At 42.7% G+C, this 17,929-nt stretch overlaps 1 protein-coding gene across 1 annotated transcript in view; it reads left to right on the plus strand.

Moving 5' to 3' along the window:
• Positions 1-4,725: 4,725 nt before the first annotated feature.
• Positions 4,726-17,929, plus strand: part of ZNF804B (zinc finger protein 804B) — a 440,396-nt gene continuing 427,192 nt past the window's right edge. The window contains exon 1 of the mRNA XM_040352404.1: positions 4,726-5,440. Within this exon, the coding sequence (XP_040208338.1) occupies positions 5,330-5,440 (111 nt within the window). The 5' untranslated portion in view covers positions 4,726-5,329. The remainder of the gene's footprint in view (positions 5,441-17,929) is intronic.

Consider the following 17,929-nt stretch of genomic DNA (forward strand, 5'->3'; position numbering starts at 1 on the left):
ATTTTTGGGTTTTGGGTTTAGTATCAGTGTATGTGTGTGAGTGTTGTGTGTATGTAGGAAGCCTGTGGGGTGTAGGGGTTGTACATTGCACCAGGGGTAATGGTCTCAATGGCAGCACTGGGGTCCCTATGGACACTCCTGGCCCTAGTATGTATTACAAAGGGTCACATCTATGCAGGAAAATGTGTGGTGATACAACTGGCAAAATAAACAGAAATAAATCAAAACAATATCACTATATTGTTTTGATTTATTTCTGTTTATTTTGCCAGTAGTATCACAATGCATTTCCCTGAAGAAGGCTAAATAGGCGAAACATGTCAGGCTTCCCTAAATAAGCCTGAATAGGCTAAACATATCATGCTTTTAATCTACTTTTTTTTTTATACAATTTTGTAACATGTTTTTATACAAAATACTTCTCTGTGTATTTATGTGTCAATGCACTTGAAAAGTCCCATATTCTCCCCATTCGCCTCTAGTTCTTTTTAAAGGGATGTTGGTACCTCTAAAAAAAAATTTTGTAATCTCCATTGTAGTGCAATATATGACATTTTTGGTTTTGGGTTTAGTATCAGTGTATGTGTGTGAGTGTTGTGTGTATGTAGGAAGCCTGTGGGGTGTAGGGGTTGTACATTGCACCAGGTATGCTACTTTGCCCGGTGCAGCCCATTGATCCCTTTTTCCTTCTCTATGCTATTTAGGGCTGAATGGACCAATGCTCTGGCCAGCTGGGAGGCTGCTACCGCCTCTCCTGCCTACTGCTTAATACTGAGCCAGAGCTGTAGCTGGTAAGTAGGGGCACATAATGGCCTCAGTGGCAGCACTGGGGTCCCTATGGACACTCTTGGCCCTAGTATGTATTACAAAGGGGCACATCTATGCAGGAAAATGTGTGGTGATACAACTGGCAAAATAAACAGAAATAAATCAAAACAATATCACTATATTGTTTTGATTTATTTCTGTTTATTTTGCCAGTAGTATCACAATGAATTTCCCTACAGAAACATAAATAGGCAAAACATGTCAGGCTTCCCTAAATAAGCCTGAATAGGCTAAACATATCATGCTTTTAATCTACTTTTTTTTATACAATGTTGTAACATGTTTTTATACAAAATACTGCTTGATGGACACAGTGGCTGCGTTTGATGGGCACAGTGGCGGCAATTGATGTGTTTTTTTCAGTTTGTTGGCGCCCCCCCAAAAAAAAATTTGCTGGGCAGGGGGATGCACACTGGGGCAGCATTTGATGGGGCACAGTAGCGGCAAATGATGATGCACACTGGCAGCAATTGATGGGGTACACTGGTGGTAACTGATGGGGCACACTGGCAGTAATTGATGGGGCACACGGGCAGCAGTTGATGGGGCACACTGGCAGTAACTGATGGGGCACACTGGCAGCAATTGATGGGGCACACTGGCAGCAATTTATGGGCACACTGGCAGCAATTGCTGGGGCACACTAGCAGTAATTGATGGGGCACACTGGCAGAAATTTATGGGCACACTGGCAGCAATTGATGGGGCACACTGGCAGTAATTGATGGGGCACACTGGCAGCAATTAATGGGGCACACTGGCAGCAATTGATGAGCACAGTTGCAGCAATTCATGGGGCACACTGGCAGCAATTGATGGGCACACTGGCAGCAATTGATGGGTACAGTAGCTGCATTTGATGGCACAGTCGTGGCAATTTATTGGTACAGTGGCTGCGCTTCATGGGCACAGGGGCAGCGCTTGATGGGCACAGTGGCTGCGTTTTATGGGCACAGTGGCTGCGTTTGATGGGCACACTGGCGGCAATTGATGTTTTTTTTTTTTTTAGTTTGTTGGCGCCCCCCAAAAAATTTGACCACACGCCGCGACTGCTTTTAATTCTCTTTTTTCTTTTTTTATTGAATCCAATGTTGTAAAACATTTTTATACAAAATACTTTTCTGTGTATTTGCACTTAAAAAATCACATATTCTCCCGATTTGCCTCTAGTCCTATATAAAGGGATGTTGGTGCCTCAGATTTTTTTTGTAAACTGCATGCAATTTCCATAGTAGTGCAATATATGACGTTTTTGGTTTTGGGGTTTAGTGTCAGTGTATGTGTGTGAGTGTTGTGTGTGTATGTCGGAAGCCTGTGGGGTGTAGGGGTTGTATATTGCACCAGGGCTAATGGCCTCAATGGCAGCACTGGGGTCCCTATGGACACTCTTGGCCCTAGTATGTATTACAAAGGGTCACATCTATGCAGGAAAATGTGTGGTGATACAACTGGCAAAATAAACAGAAATAAATCAAAACAATATCACTATATTGTTTTGATTTATTTCTGTTTATTTTGCCAGTAGTATCACAATGCATTTCCCTGAAGAAGCCTAAATAGGCGAAACATGTCAGGCTTCCCTAAATAAGCCTGAATAGGCTAAACATATCATGCTTTTAATCTACTTTTTTTTTATACAATTTTGTAACATGTTTTTATACAAAATACTTCTCTGTGTATTTATGTGTCAATGCATTCACCTCTAGTTCTTTTTAAAAGGATTTGGTACCTCTGATTTTTTTTTTGCAATCTCCATAGTAGTGCAATATCTGACATTTTTGGGTTTTGGGGTTTAGTATCAGTGTATGTGTGTGAGTGTTGTGTGTATGTAGGAAGCCTGTGGGGTGTAGGGGTTGTACGTTGCACCAGGTGTGCCCCTTTGCCCGGTGCAGCCCATTAATCCCTTATTCCTTCTCTATGCTATTTAGGGCTGAATGGATCAATGCTCTGGCCAGCTGGGAGGCTGCTACCACCTCTCCTGCCTACTGCTTAATACTGAGCCAGAGCTGTAGCTGGTAAGTAGAGGCACATAATGGCCTCAGTGGCAGCACTGGGGTCCCTATGGACACTCTTGGACCTAGTATGTATTACAAAGGGGCACATCTATGCAGGGAAATGTGTGCTGATACTACTGGCAAAATAAACAGAAATAAATCAAAACAATATCACTATATTGTTTTGATTTATTTCTGTTTATTTTGCCAGTAGTATCACCATGCATTTAACTGAAGAAGGCTGAATAGGCGAAACATGTCAGGCTTCCCTAAAGAAGGCTGAATAGTCTAAACATGTCATACTTTTAATCAGGTGTCCAATCATAGCAGAGGACAGGAGAAGAAATTGTGGAGCGTGGACAGCGCCGTGACCCGAGACAGGTAAGTGCCAGGCAGGGGGATGCACACTGGGGCAGCATTTGATGGGGCACAGTAGCGGCAAATGATGGTGCACACTGGCAGCAATTGATGGGGTACACCGGTGGTAACTGATGGGGCACACTGGCAGTAATTGATGGGGCACACTGGCAGCAATTGATGGGGCACACTGGCAGCAATTTATGGGCACACTGGCAGCAATTGCTGGGGCACACTAGCAGTAATTGATGGGGCACACTGGCAGCAATTTATGGGCACACTGGCAGCAATTGATGGGACACACTGGCAGTAATTGATGGGGCACACTGGCAGCAATTAATGGGGCACACTGGCAGCAATTGATGGGCACAGTTGCAGCAATTCATGGGCAGGGCCGCTGATAGGAGGGGACCACCAGCCCTCCTGTAGGGGGCCCTGGCACACAGAGGGGCCCAGACAGCAGGAGGGTTGGTGGAGAACAATGCTCTCCGTGTCTCTCACCCAGGTTTCTCCCCCTGTCCCTTCCGTCGGCTTTTAGCTGCTGGGTGAGAGATGTGGAGGGATAATGAACCTGGCCAGCCCCCGCTGAGCTTCTTCCCCTGCCCCGAGAGAGGGTTGTGGTAGGAGGAGGGATTTGTGGGAATGTCCCCTAGGAGAGGGATTGAAGAAAGAAGATTTGTGCTGGAAGGGGAGATGCGGGTGATTGTGTACCAGGAGCCGATGAGGGAATTCGGGGCTAATAGGAGGGATTGGGGGAATTGTGCAGGCAGGGGAGATTTGTACTAGGAGGGGGAATTGAAGTGGCATTTGTGTCCATTAATAATGTATTTTTTTATGAAAATATGGTTTAGAATACCGTCAGGTGTCTGTGTGTGGGGGGACCGGGGGGCCCCATCAGGTAGGCTGTACGGGGCCTCATGATTCCTAACAGCGGCCCTGTTCATGGGGCACACTGGCAGCAATTGATGGGCACACTGGCAGCAATTGATGGGTACAGTAGCTGCATTTAATGGCACAGTCGTGGCAATTTATTGGTACAGTGGCTGCGCTTGATGGGCACAGGGGCTGCGCTTGATGGACACAGTGGCTGCGTTTGATGGGCACACTGGCGGCAATTGATGTTTTTTTTTTAGTTTGTTGGCGCCCCCCCAAAAAATTTGACCACACGCCGCCACTGCTTTTAATCCTCTTTTTTTTTTTTATTGAATCCAATTTTGTAACACATTTTTATACAAAATACTTCTCTGTGAATTTGCACTTGAAAAGTCCAATATTCTCCCTATTTGCCTCTAGTTCTATATAAAGGGATGTTGGTACCTCTGATTTTTTTTGCAATCTCCATAGTAGTGCAATATATGACATTTTTGGTTTTGGGTTTAGTATTAGTGTATGTGTGTGAGTGGTATGTGTATGTAGGAAGCCTGTGGGGTGTACCAGGTGTGCCCCTTTGCCCGGTGCAGCCCATTGATCCCTTATTCCTTCTCCATGCTATTTAGGGCTGAATGGATCACTGCTCTGGCCAGCTGGGAGGCTGCTACCGCCTCTCCTGCCTACTGCTTAATACTGAGCCAGAGCTGGAGCTGGCAGGTAGCGGAGAGGAGAGAGGAGGAGAGAAGAGGAGAAGAGAGGAGGAGAGAAGAGGAGAAGAGAGAAGAGGAGAGGGGAATAGCTGGGGGTGGAGAATGCACGCCTGCTCCCACAAAGCCTCGGCATAGCGACACACACGGAGCATATGGAAGCACGGAGACACACACGGAAAGTTCACCCAGCCGCCGATCACCGTTGAATGCCGGCAGGATGGTTGCGATGTCTCGGTGATGGATGGGAAGGGACCGGCAGGCTGCTGATCGTTGTGTACCGGGGGGAGATCTGGGCGGACGGGCGCTGTGTGTTCGGGATGATCTGTGTTCAGCACCGCGGAGAGCGGCCGGTCGGTGTGTCCCCGCCGGTGATGACAGCCCGGTGCTGAGCTGTCACTTCTAGATTATTATTATTATTTTGGGGGGGAGATCGTTGTTCCTGCAGGAGGATTACAGAGCCTCAATATTACCACCCCCCCAATTCCTTCCCAGGGATCCTTGGTTTTCCACGGACTGCTGATCTACCCATCGTATGCCCGATCTGCCCACCTATGGGAGACTGTGGACCGTATGGCGTGCTACTACCTTGTCATCAGCTCCACTCATCTCAGCAATGGGCACTTCCGTAGTATTAAAGGAGTTTTCAGGGGGCCCCTCCGCAAGACTGGCACCACCTTACCGGTAAGGAACCCCCCAATTCCATGCCTAGGCTACTTCTGCTGCTGGGAGGGGGGCGAGACGGCTGCTGCAGGCGGCATTGCACTCTAAAGCCCAAATCAAAGCTTTATTATATTGCAGCTTGCCCATTCTTACATGCGGTGGTTGCATTCTTTATATTTTAGGCTTCCTTTGCTTTTATTTTGGCCAGCAAGCCTGTTGTTTTTCTTCCACAGGACAAGGTGTCCTGCAGATGTAGAAGTTAAAGGGTGAGACAAGCCATGTATCACTGGCAGGGGTGCTTACAATGATCCTTTTTTTTATTTGTTTATATAAAACCCTTTGCTTACCCATTCTTAGATGCATTGGCTGCATTCTTTATTTTTTAGGCTTTTTTTTTTCTTTTGGCCAGTGAGACTGTTTTTCTTTAACAGGACAAGGTGTCCTGTAGTTGTAGCAGTTAGAGGGTCAAGACAAGCCATGTATCACTGACAGGGGTGCTTACAGTGATCTTTATTTTTATATATATATATATATATATATATATATATATATATATATATATATATATATATATATATATATATATATATATATATATATATATATATATTTATATTGCACCTTACTCTTTCTTAGATGTGTTGGTTGCATTCTTTATTTTTTAGGCTTTCTTTCCTTTTATTTTGGCCAGTAAGACTGTTTTTCTTCAACAGGGTAAGGCGTCCTGTAGTTGTAGCAGTTAGAGGGTCAAGACAAGCCATGTATCACAGACAGGGTTGCTTACAATGATCTCTTTTTTTATTTATTTATATAAAACCTTTTTTTATTGCAGCTTACTCATTCTTAGATGTGGTGGTTGCATTCTTTATGCTTTCTTTTCTTTTATTTTGGCACATAAGCCTGTAGTTGTAGCAGTTAGAGGGTCGAGATAAACCATTTACCACTGACAGGGGTGCTTACAATGATCGTTTATTTTTGTATTTGTTTATATAAAACCTTTTGCTTACCCATTCTTAGATGTGGTGGCTGCATTTTTGAATTTGTTAGGCTTTCTTTCCTTCTATTTTGGCCGGTAAGCCTGTTGTTTTTCTTCAACAGGGCAATGCGTCCTGTAGATGTAGTAGTTTCCGCAGGGGTGTCAAACTGGCGGCCCCTCCAGCTGTTGCAGAACTACAAGTCCCATCATGCCTCTGCGTGCGGGAGTCATGCTTGTAATTGTCAGTCTTGCAATGTCCCATGGGACTTGTAGTTCTGTAACAGCTGGAGGGCCGCCAGTTTGACACCTGTGAGTTAGAGGGTCGAAACAAGCCATTTACCACTGACTGCGGTGCTTACAATGATCATTTATTTATTTATTTATATAATTATAAAACCCTTTACCTCAAAAGGGAAAAAAAATAAAATAAAAAATGTGGCTGTAACTGCAGTGTGAGGCGTAGTTTGGCTTTAGTTTTTTTAGTGTATCAAAATCTGCTAGTACAGCTAACACTTTTCTTCCACCCCTCTCAAAAGGAAAGAAAAACTGTGCCTGTAAAGCGCCTGAAAATTGCCTCATCTGTAGTCCACTGGGGCGCGTGCGCTGGCAGAACGTAAAAAAAAAAAGTCCTGCAAGCAGCATCTTTGGGGTGCTTTAGGAGGGGTGTATATACCCCTCCTAAAGCGCCCCTGCCCATTGAAAGCAATGGGCAGTGCCGTCGAAGCACCTGCAAAGTGCCTTGGCAGTGGCGCTTTGCGGGCACTTTTAACACTTTATTCGGCCGCCATAGCGGGGGTTAAAAGCTAGCGGCCAAAAAAGGGGATCTAAAACGACAAAGAGCCGCTAAAATGGGTTTAGCGGTGGTTGCATTCTTAATTTTTTAGGCTTTCTTTCCTTTTATTTTGGTAAGCCTGTCATTTTTCTTCAACAGCACAAGGTGTCCAGTAGATGTAGCAGTTAGTGGGTCGAGACAAGCCATTTACCACTGACAGGGGTGATTACAATGATCGTTTTTTAAATGTATTCATATAAATCCTTTATCTCAAAAGGAAAAAAACCTTGCTGTAACTGCTTTTTAACTGCATCATGAGCTTGAGTTTGGCTTTAGTTTGTTAGTGTATCTAAATGTGCAAGTACATCTAACCCGCTGCCCCCCCCCCCCCCACACACACACACACATACAAAAGGAACAAAACACTGAAAAACTTGCTGTAACTGCTCAAAAAGTGTGAGCTAGAGTTAGGCATCCAGTTGTTAGTGTATCTAAATATGCTAGTACATTTAAGACTCCCCTCCCTCCAGGATAACAATGCTGCTGTCCAAATGTGCCCACCAGTGCTCCTTCATCCAGAGTAAGGGCACTCTAATACAGGTGTGTTGCTGGCCAGATCACCAAGTATAAATAGTTGGAAAAAGCCTAAAAAAATGAAAATGAATGCAGCCACCACATCTAATGATCGATAATCTGAGATAATGTTAGATTTTGGTTTTGGGTTTAATACCGATTTTAATGGGTTCCAATTTGCATGGTTATAAAAGTTGTCCCCACCCGGGAGGCGAATAGGAACGCCTGGCATGGCTGAGCTGCATGGCATTGATGGATATGATCAGAATTCCAAGTGTTCCTCTTCTGTATCCGGGTCCTATGCCCAGATTGTGGGCAGAGATTGCTATAATGTTGCAAAAAAAAAAAAGATGCAATGGCATTGTGTAGAGACATTGTAGAGATCTCTGGATAGAGAGACATTGTAGAGATCTCTGGATATAGAGACATTGTAGAGATGTCTGGATATAGAGACATTGTAGAGATCTCTGTATATAGAGACATTGTACAGATCTCTGAATATAGAGACATTGTAGAGATCTCTGGATATAGATACATTGTAGAGATCTCTAGATATAGAGACATTGTAGAGATCTCTAGATATAGAGACATTGTAGAGATCTCTGGATATAGTGACACTGTAGAGGTCTCTGGATATAGAGACATTGTAGAGATCTCGGGATATAGAGACATTGTAGAGATCTCGGAATATAGAAACATTGTAGAGATCTCTAGATATAGAGACATTGTAGAGATCTCTGGATATAGAGACATTGTAGAGATCTCTGGATATAGAGACATTGTAGAGATCTCTGGATATAGATACATTGTAGAGATCTCTAGATATAGAGACATTGTAGAGATCTCTAGATATAGAGACATTGTAGAGATCTCTGGATATAGAGACATTGTAGAGATCTCTGGATATAGAGACATTGTAGCGATCTCTGGATATAGAGACATTGTAGAGATCTCTGGATATAGAGACATTGTAGAGATCTCTGGATATAGAGACATTGTAGAGATCTCTGGATATAGAGACATTGTAGAGATCTCTGGATAGAGAGACATTGTAGAGATCTCTGGATATAGAGACATTGTAGAGATCTCTAGATATAGAGACATTGTAGAGATCTCTAGATAGAGAGACATTGTAGAGATCTCTGGATAGAGAGACATTGTAGAGATCTCTAGATATAGAGACATTGTAGAGATCTCTGGATATAGAGACATTGTAGAGATCTCTGGATATAGAGACATTGTAGAGATGTCTGGATATAGAGACATTGTAGAGATCTCTGGATATAGAGACATTGTAGAGATCTCTAGATATATAGATATTGTAAAGATCTCTGGATATAGAGACATTGTAGAGATCTCTGGATATAGAGACATTGTAGAGATCTTCGGATATAGAGACATTGTAGAGATCTTCGGATATAGAGACATTGTAGAGATGTCTGGATATAGAGGCATTGTAGAGATCTCTGGATATAGAGGCATTGTAGAGATCTCTGGATATAGAGACGTTGTAGAGATCTCTAGATATAGAAACATTGTAGAGATCTCTGGATATAGAGACATTGTAGAGATCTCTGGATATATAGACATTGTAGCGATCTCTGGATATAGAGACATTGTAGAGATCCCTGGATATAGAGACATTGTAGAGATCTCTGGATATAGAGACATTGTAGAGACCTCTGGATATAGAGACATTGTAGAGATCTCTGGATATAGAGACACTGTACAGATCTCTGGATATAGAGACATTGTAGAGATGTCTGGATATACTGTAGAGACATTGTAGAGATCTCTGGATATAGAGACACTGTACAGATCTCTGGATATAGAGACATTGTAGAGATGTCTGGATATAGAGACACTGTAGAGATCTCTGGATATAGAGACATTGTAGAGATCCCTGGATATAGAGACATTGTAGAGATCTCTGGATATAGAGACATTGTAGAGATCTCTGGCTATAGAGACATTGTAGCGATCTCTGGATATAGAGACATTGTAGAGATCTCTGGATATAGAGACATTGTAGAGATCCCTGGATATAGAGACATTATAGAGATCCCTGGATATAGAGACATTGTAGAGATCTCTGGATATAGAGACATTGTAGAGATCTTCGGATATAGAGACATTGTAGAGATGTCTGGATAAGGAAGGATGCTTTTTTTTCCTCTTTTAAAAATACCACAAAATCAATATAAACTGATATTACAGCTGTATTGATTAGCATTGAATCTTGCCAGCTAGCTACCTGGATATCATTATTAATAGATACAGGCAGGAGCTGGCTTGATCAATCCTTGCTCTCTGGCAGTGCCTCGGATTTATAATGATCAGGTGTTGGGAACTGGGCAGCATGTTTTAATAGAATAAAAAAAGAAATTTGTGTAAATGGGCAGATGACACCAAGTTTTGGCAGATTTAATTATCGTTTCATTATTTCCTGATCATCTGTTGAGTTTGCTGGGTGTTTAAATGAATCAAACTAAACTTTTCTGGGAATATTTGAAAGGAATTTGTATATTAGGGTGCCATTACTGAAAATACTAATTGCTTGGCTGTCTCTGACTTCAGTACTATTTGAACCAGTGACTCAGGATAAGCATGCAGATGGTAACAGAGCTTAAAGTATATCTAATGTCAAGAACAAAAATTGATAATTTTGCACTTTACCAGTCCCCAAGCTGGCCATACACGATGCATTCTGATTATACAATCTCTATACAGTCTCCTTTAGCCTTTATCAAAACTATGTAATATGAAGAACTTAAATAAGCCCTTCAGTCATTATCCAATCGGGTAGGACCTTGTACTGCATAGTTGACAGACCTAAAGGAGATTATACAGTGTATGGTTAGCCTTAGATGTGGTTACGTTTGTTTTTTCACATTTTGTTTCCCTTTATTTTAACCTGATAATTCTGCCATTAACTAGGGTGACAACTCTACTGAGCAGTGTTGTCACCCTAGGACAGGGAGTGTGTTAGGACTGCAGGGAAGGTAGCAGGGAACAATGCTAACTGTAAACAGCATAGAGGAGGGGTCCCCAAATGTTTCAGTACAAGGGCCATATCGAAGATTTTACAAATATTCATGGGCCAAGTAAAAAATAATTACTGAGTACGTTTTATTTGGATTTTTTTTTTTTTTTAGAAAAAACAAACAAATAAATTCCAAATAGAGTCACCCCTTACTTCACAGTCCCAATCTTATATTGGAGTTCCCCTCACATCAGGCTCCCCCCTTACATCCAGGTTTGCATCAAAGTTCCCCTTACATCCAGGTCCCCATCAGAGCCCCCCTTACATCCAGGTCCCCATCAGAGCCCCCCTTACATCCAGAACCCCATCAGAGCCCCCCTTACATTTGGGTCCACATCATAGTCCCCCCTAACATCCAGGTCCCCATCAGTCCTGCCTTACATCTGGTTCTCCATCAGAATCCCCCCTTACATCCAGGTCCCCATCAGAGCCCCCTCTTTCATCCAGGTCCCCATCAGAGTTCCACCTTACATCTGGATCCACATCAAAGTCCCCCCCTTACATCCAGGTCCCCATGAGAGTCACCCCTTACATTCAGGTCCACATCAGAGTCCCCCCTTACATCTTGGTCCACATCATAGTTCCCCCTTGCATCCAGGTCCCCATAAGAGCCCCCCCCTTTTACATTAGAGGGCTGCATAAAATCTTTTTTGTTACTCCCCCCTTACAGCCAGGTCCCCATCAGAGTCCCACCTTACATCTGGGTCCATAGTTCCCCCTTACATCCAGGTCCCCATCAGAGCCCCCCCCCCTTTTACATTAGAGGGCTGCATAAAATCTTTTTTGTTACTCCCCCCTTACAGCCAGGTCCCCATCAGAGTCCCACCTTACATCTGGGTCCATAGTTCCCCCTTACATCCAGGTCCCCATCAGAGCCCCCCCCCCCCTTTTACATTAGAGGGCTGCATAAAATGTTTTTTGTTAATCCCCCCTTACATCTATGTCCCCATCAGAGTCCCCCATTACATCTGGGTAAACATCATAGTTCCCCTCACATCCAGGTCCCCATCAGAGCCCCCCCCCCCCCTTTACATTAGAGTGATTGCATAAAATCTTGCAGTGAGCTGTATTTGGCCCATGGGCCATAGTTTGGAGACCCCTGGTCTGGAGTCATAGAGTACAGGAAGTTACCAGCTCACAAGATTTCTGGCTGGATGAACATCTTTTTTTTTCTGGACTTGTCAAACAGACATAATAAAACCCATTCAATGGTATATTTAAAAAGACCAAAGTGAAACAAATAGGAGAAATGTATTGTTTGAGGTATTGGAGTTTGCATACTTGCTCCTGGTCAGGTCAGCGTCTGATAAAATACTGTATCAGCATGGCAGCCAGGCAACTAGCATTTTTAGAAATAGAGCCGTGGCAGCCTCTGTGCAGGTTTGCGTTGCTGAAGAAATTTAAAGGGCAGAAGATGGGCAAACTGTAATCACCCATAGCAGATTTGGCAAAAGTAAAGTGGTTGCTACACCTTGCCCATAGTCCCCGCACTTGGCACTGGCTTAGAGAATAAGCTGCGCTGTGCTTTGGTAAAGCTGCGATTGAGAGAACCGGGCACAGATTCTTCCAGATAGACCAAGATTAACCTAAATTCACTGATGTTGTAATGTAATCTGCTGCTGATGTTAAAAAAATGTCAGTTCTACAGCTGTCAAGGAATAAGAAGCCCTCATTAAGTCATGCTGAAACTTGTAGTTCATCAAGAGTTGGCTGGGGGGTGAACATTGTCCAATCAAACTGCTCTGATTTTGAAAAGTGTTTTGTTGCTATTCTAACCTATGTAATAATCATGTTGGCAAGTAACGCACTTTTTTTTACGCTGTTGCATAACAATGTAGAGAATTGATCTGGGCTTTGTGAATGGTGTTTTTCTTTGGAGTATTGCTATGTTTGTTTTATGACATTTCTGTGTTTATTCAAGATGTTATTATTTGGTTAGTGCTATTTACCAATACGGCTGTACATTTCTCCAAGCATCTGCTACTCATTCAGCAGAGGACTTTGCTTCACTATGATGTCTTTCCTACTGCCACTTCTTGCTGTAAAGTGAACCTGTCTAAATAAGTGCATGGAAGCTGCTGTGCTGACTTGTTTTTGGAGCTACAAGCTCCACGTCATCATCTGTATCCCCGTTGGTGAGCCAGTTACCTGAAACAAATACGGGAATTCTCATCTCTGGCATACCCAATAAGCCTTTATTTATGCCATAGTCAGTTCTCGACCCAAAACAAGCATATTGGCCATCCCAACAGAAGATTCAGGGACTCACCACGTTACGGAGGAGGGATAAAGATGATGGCCCGGATTCACATACATTGGCGCATATTTATGCCGGCGTAGCGTATCCAATATACGCTACGCCGACGTAGCGCAGAGAGGCAAGCACCAAATTCACAAAGCACTTGCCTCCCAAACTGCGCTGGGTTCCCTCGGCGTAATCCGTCGTAGGTGGAAGTGGGCGTGAGCCATGCTAATGAGGCGTGACCACATGCAAATGATGGGCCGAGTGCCATAAAACGAACGGCGCATGCGCCGTCCCGTGGACGTATCCCAGTGCGCATGCTCAGAATCACGGCGGAACTACTCCCTAAGATACGACAGATCACTACCTACGACGTGAACGTAACCTACGCCCAGCCCTATTCACGTACTACGTAAACAACGTAAAATACGACGGCTGTGTTCCCTGGTCCATACCTTAGCATGAGTTGCGCCTCATATACTGTATGGGGAATAACTTTACGCCGGACGTACGACTTACGCAAACCGCGTATATTATGCGCCGGGCGCAAGTACGTTCGTGAATTGGCGTATATCCCTCATTTGCATAGGAAATAAATAGGAGCGGCAAATGCGCCCAGCGTAAATATGCGCCCACGATACGAGGGCGTAGGCAAGTTACGTCTGTCGTAGGAAGCCTATTTTTAGGCGTATCTCAGTTTGTGGGCACTGCGCATGGATACGACGGCGCATATTTACACTTACGCGGCGTATCTCGAGATACGTTGGCGTAAGTGCTTTGTGAATCCGGGCCGATAACATTAATCTTATACAAAATCTTCAAAAACAAGTCAGCAATGAACCTATACTTTTTCTGTTTTACAATGGCAGCGTCCTTATAACTTGAGTTGGGCAATGTAAGTTAAAGGGGAACTCTGCCCTTTAGAAATGTAGACCAATGCAATAAAATTGCCTCACAATGAATAAATGATTAGTCTTGCACTTATGGTGTGTTTGAGACTTGTGCTCGCCCGTTCTGTCTGTAAAATAAGTGGGACATTGTTTAGTGGGCACGTATTGGCCCATGCAGGGCATGGCAGTGAGCACAGGTTTGCACATGTATGTAACATATGTGTGAACTCTAGGAACCTGGGCAACATGCTAAGTGTAACAGAATGACCCGTGACACCCAGAGACTTTTGAAGGATGAGGGATACTCCTGTGCCAGTGTCACTAATGACTCTTGGGTCTAGGGTCATCCTGTGCCCCTTTTGGGCATAGGGTGAATGAGAAATGATAATTATAAATTACATGAGATGGGACATTACTGTTAATTCATGTATTGCAGGAGATCTGGACATATTACAGGTGATTTCATTCTGACCTCCAACCGGTCAATAAGAGTGTCTCCTTCAATGCTAATACTGTTTTGTGTGAAAAGTCTATTGATGATAGAGGTGTTGTGAGTTAGCAGTCTAAAGGTCAGATGTCTCCTTTCAGGGTAGGGAATTAGCATGTCAATTATGTTTAGTAAAGGAATGTGTTTGTGTAACAGGTGAGGGGAACTTGTCGGAGACGGAACGTCTGGGGGATAATTAACTCAACTGAATGTCATTGTCTAAGAGTGTGTATTGAAGTGCCTTGTGGGTGGAGTTGATTCATTGTTCACTTGGTTTCTTAAACTGTATATAAGAAAGCTAAGTTACCATTAAAAGTATTCATTCATTTGACTCAGAACACAGAGCGTATGTCTCGTCTCTCTGAGGGAATTCTTATGGATCGTGTCTGCTGGATTGTGGAGTGTCAGATAAGCTGTCGTGGCTGATGGAATGGGAATATCGTAAACGGTGGTGACCGTTACACTAAGTATGGAAACTTCACTGAGAAATGGGAATTAAAGTAGTCCTACTATATATAAATGTAGATAAACGGAGGGCCCAGTATCCAGGTAGAAGCAAAATGGAGGAGAATATGTAGTTGTTTTATTGAAAGTAGCAAAAAACTGATCAAGCCAATGCGTTTCGGGGGAACAAAGACTCCCTCTTCTTCAGGGCTGCTGCTGTATGTTAATGACGAGTGGGGCTATATCCCAAATTGGTCTGTCTGTGACACCGAAATCTAGATAGTTGCTGAGTTTGCTCCTGATAATTCTGCCCAACTTAGTAAAAAAGTGGTGGTAAGCCCTTTTGGGGGGCTTGGGCTGCTACCTCTGGGTAGGGGTAGATAAACAGAGTGCCTAGTATCCAATTAGTGGGGCTAGATCAGAATTTGGTCTTTCTGGGACACCAAAATCTGGATAGTTGCTGGTTCGTTTGGCGGTGGCAGCATAGGACTATGCCACCGCCACCACCAAATGAACCAGCAACTATCCAGAATTTGGTGTCCCAGAAAGACCAATTTAGGATATAGCCCCACTGATTGGACACTAGGCGCTCTGTTTATCTACCCCTACCCCGAGGTAGCAGCCCAAGCCCCCCAAAAGGGCTTACCACCACTTTTCTACTAAGTTGGGCAGAATTATCAGAAACAAACTCTCCTAACCTGCCCCCACCATCACCCACTCTCAGACCCTCAACTGAGTGAGTCAGTCCAGCGTGATCTCCAACCCTTTAGAACTATCATATTTAAATTGCTGACATGACTATCACCTTCTATATATCATTCTACAAGTGTAATATGTTCTTAACACCTCGTCTTCACTATATATGTCAAAGGAAGGAAAGGAATAAGTAACAAAGCCAAATACCTGTATGAGAAGCATCTCATGAGGGCTGTTGTTGGCTGGCTCAGGCTACATACTCATTCCTGGGCATTGGAGATCAATCTGATCAGCAATACTAAACTGACATTACCACCCCAAAGATGTTGCCTGGGAGTGCAAAGATGACAACTGTCATCCGAGGCTTCACACCCAGGTTTGTTATTTCACAATTCACACCTTTCTAGAGGGTTCTGTCATGTTAAGCTACATCGTATTGCTGTAGGATGTTTAGGGTCATGGCCAGGGTTTATTAACTCATTTACTAAATCCTTCTTGTATGCCTGTACACACACACCTAAACATACATGCACACACACACATAAATATACACAAAAACATAAACATACACATAAACACACATACACATAAACATACACATAAACACACACATAAACACACACACACACACATAAAAATACACACAAACATCTAAACATACATACACATATAAACATACACACACATGAACATACATGCACACATACATACATACACACATAAACATACACACACTTAGATACACACACATATAAACATACATACACACAAACAGACAAGCACACATACATACAAACACACACAAACAACCACACATCATACACGCACACACATACAAACAAACATACATCCAAACACACAAACATACATGCACCGCACATATAAACATACATACACACACACAAGCAAACATACATACAAACACACACACAAACAAACATACATACATATACACACACACATAAACATACACACAAACATCTAAACATGCCCACACACACATAAAAATACACACACACATGAATATACATGCGCACATACATACACACATTACATACATGCGGACACACATATAAACATACATACACACAAACAAACAAGCAAACATACATACAAACACACACAAACAACCATACATACACGCACACACATAAACATACACACACACAAACAAACATGCATACAAACACACACGCATACATATACACGCACACACATAAACATACATAAACACACACACACATAAACATACACACACACATACATACAAACACAGACATAAACATACATAAACAAACACACATAAACACACACACTCATACAAAAAAAAACTTACATATATACACACACACACACACACAAACAAACATACAAACACACATAAACATACACATTCATACAAACACATTCAAGTATATTGTAGAAGCACACACATACACATGTAGGCACATATAGCCTTACGCAGCCGACAATCTCTGGGCCGTAGCCTTCTTTGGAGGATCAGTTAATAAATACGTTGGTAAAGTTCTAAGTTTCCATTAAAAGGCTTTACTATGGGAATAGGAAGATTACGAAAAACAATTGTAGAATGTAAAAAAGATTCAAGGTTACATTTAGTATAGAAATTCAAAATGAATCTTTTTATTTGCCAGCTAAAAATAATAGATATAAATTAAAATTAGATATACCGTAATCAGAAATGGTAATAGAATATATTGGAGCATTTAGAAATATATTTCAAATTACTTTTTTTTTTTTTCATAATTAAGTTTATGTTAGCTGCACACAGAATACATTTTTTAAGATGTAATGTACACATATGTATACTTAAAGAATATCTATACCCAAAAGCAAAAATGTAATATATTGCAGTTTACCAGTTCTTAGCTTTGATGGCTGAAACCGTTTTCTTTTTTTAGGATAAGTACATGTACATTTGTACCTTGCTTTGTGCATTGGTCCAAATCATTTGGTGGAGGGGGGATTATGGTGTGAGGTTTATTTTTCAGGGGTTGGGTTCGGCCCCTTAGTTCCATAGAAGGGAACTCTTAAGGCTTCAGCAAACCAAGACATTTTGGACGATTTTATGCTCCTAACTTTGTGGGAACAGTTTGGGGACGACCCCTTCCTGTTCCAACATGACTGCGCACCAGTGCACAAAGCAAGGTCCATAAAGATATGGATGTTTGGGGTGGAGGAACTTGACTGGCCTCAACCTAATAGAACACCTTTGGGATGAATTCGAGCAGACAGTGCAAGCCAGGCCTTCTTGTCCAACATCAGTGCCTGACCTCACAAATGCGCTTCTGGAAGAATGGTCAAACATTCCCATAGACACTCCTAAACCTTGTGGACAGCCTTCCAAGAAGAGTTGAAGCTGTTATATC

This window comes from Rana temporaria, chromosome 5 (genome assembly GCF_905171775.1).
Source record: "Rana temporaria chromosome 5, aRanTem1.1, whole genome shotgun sequence".
Classification (NCBI taxonomy): domain Eukaryota; kingdom Metazoa; phylum Chordata; class Amphibia; order Anura; family Ranidae; genus Rana; species Rana temporaria.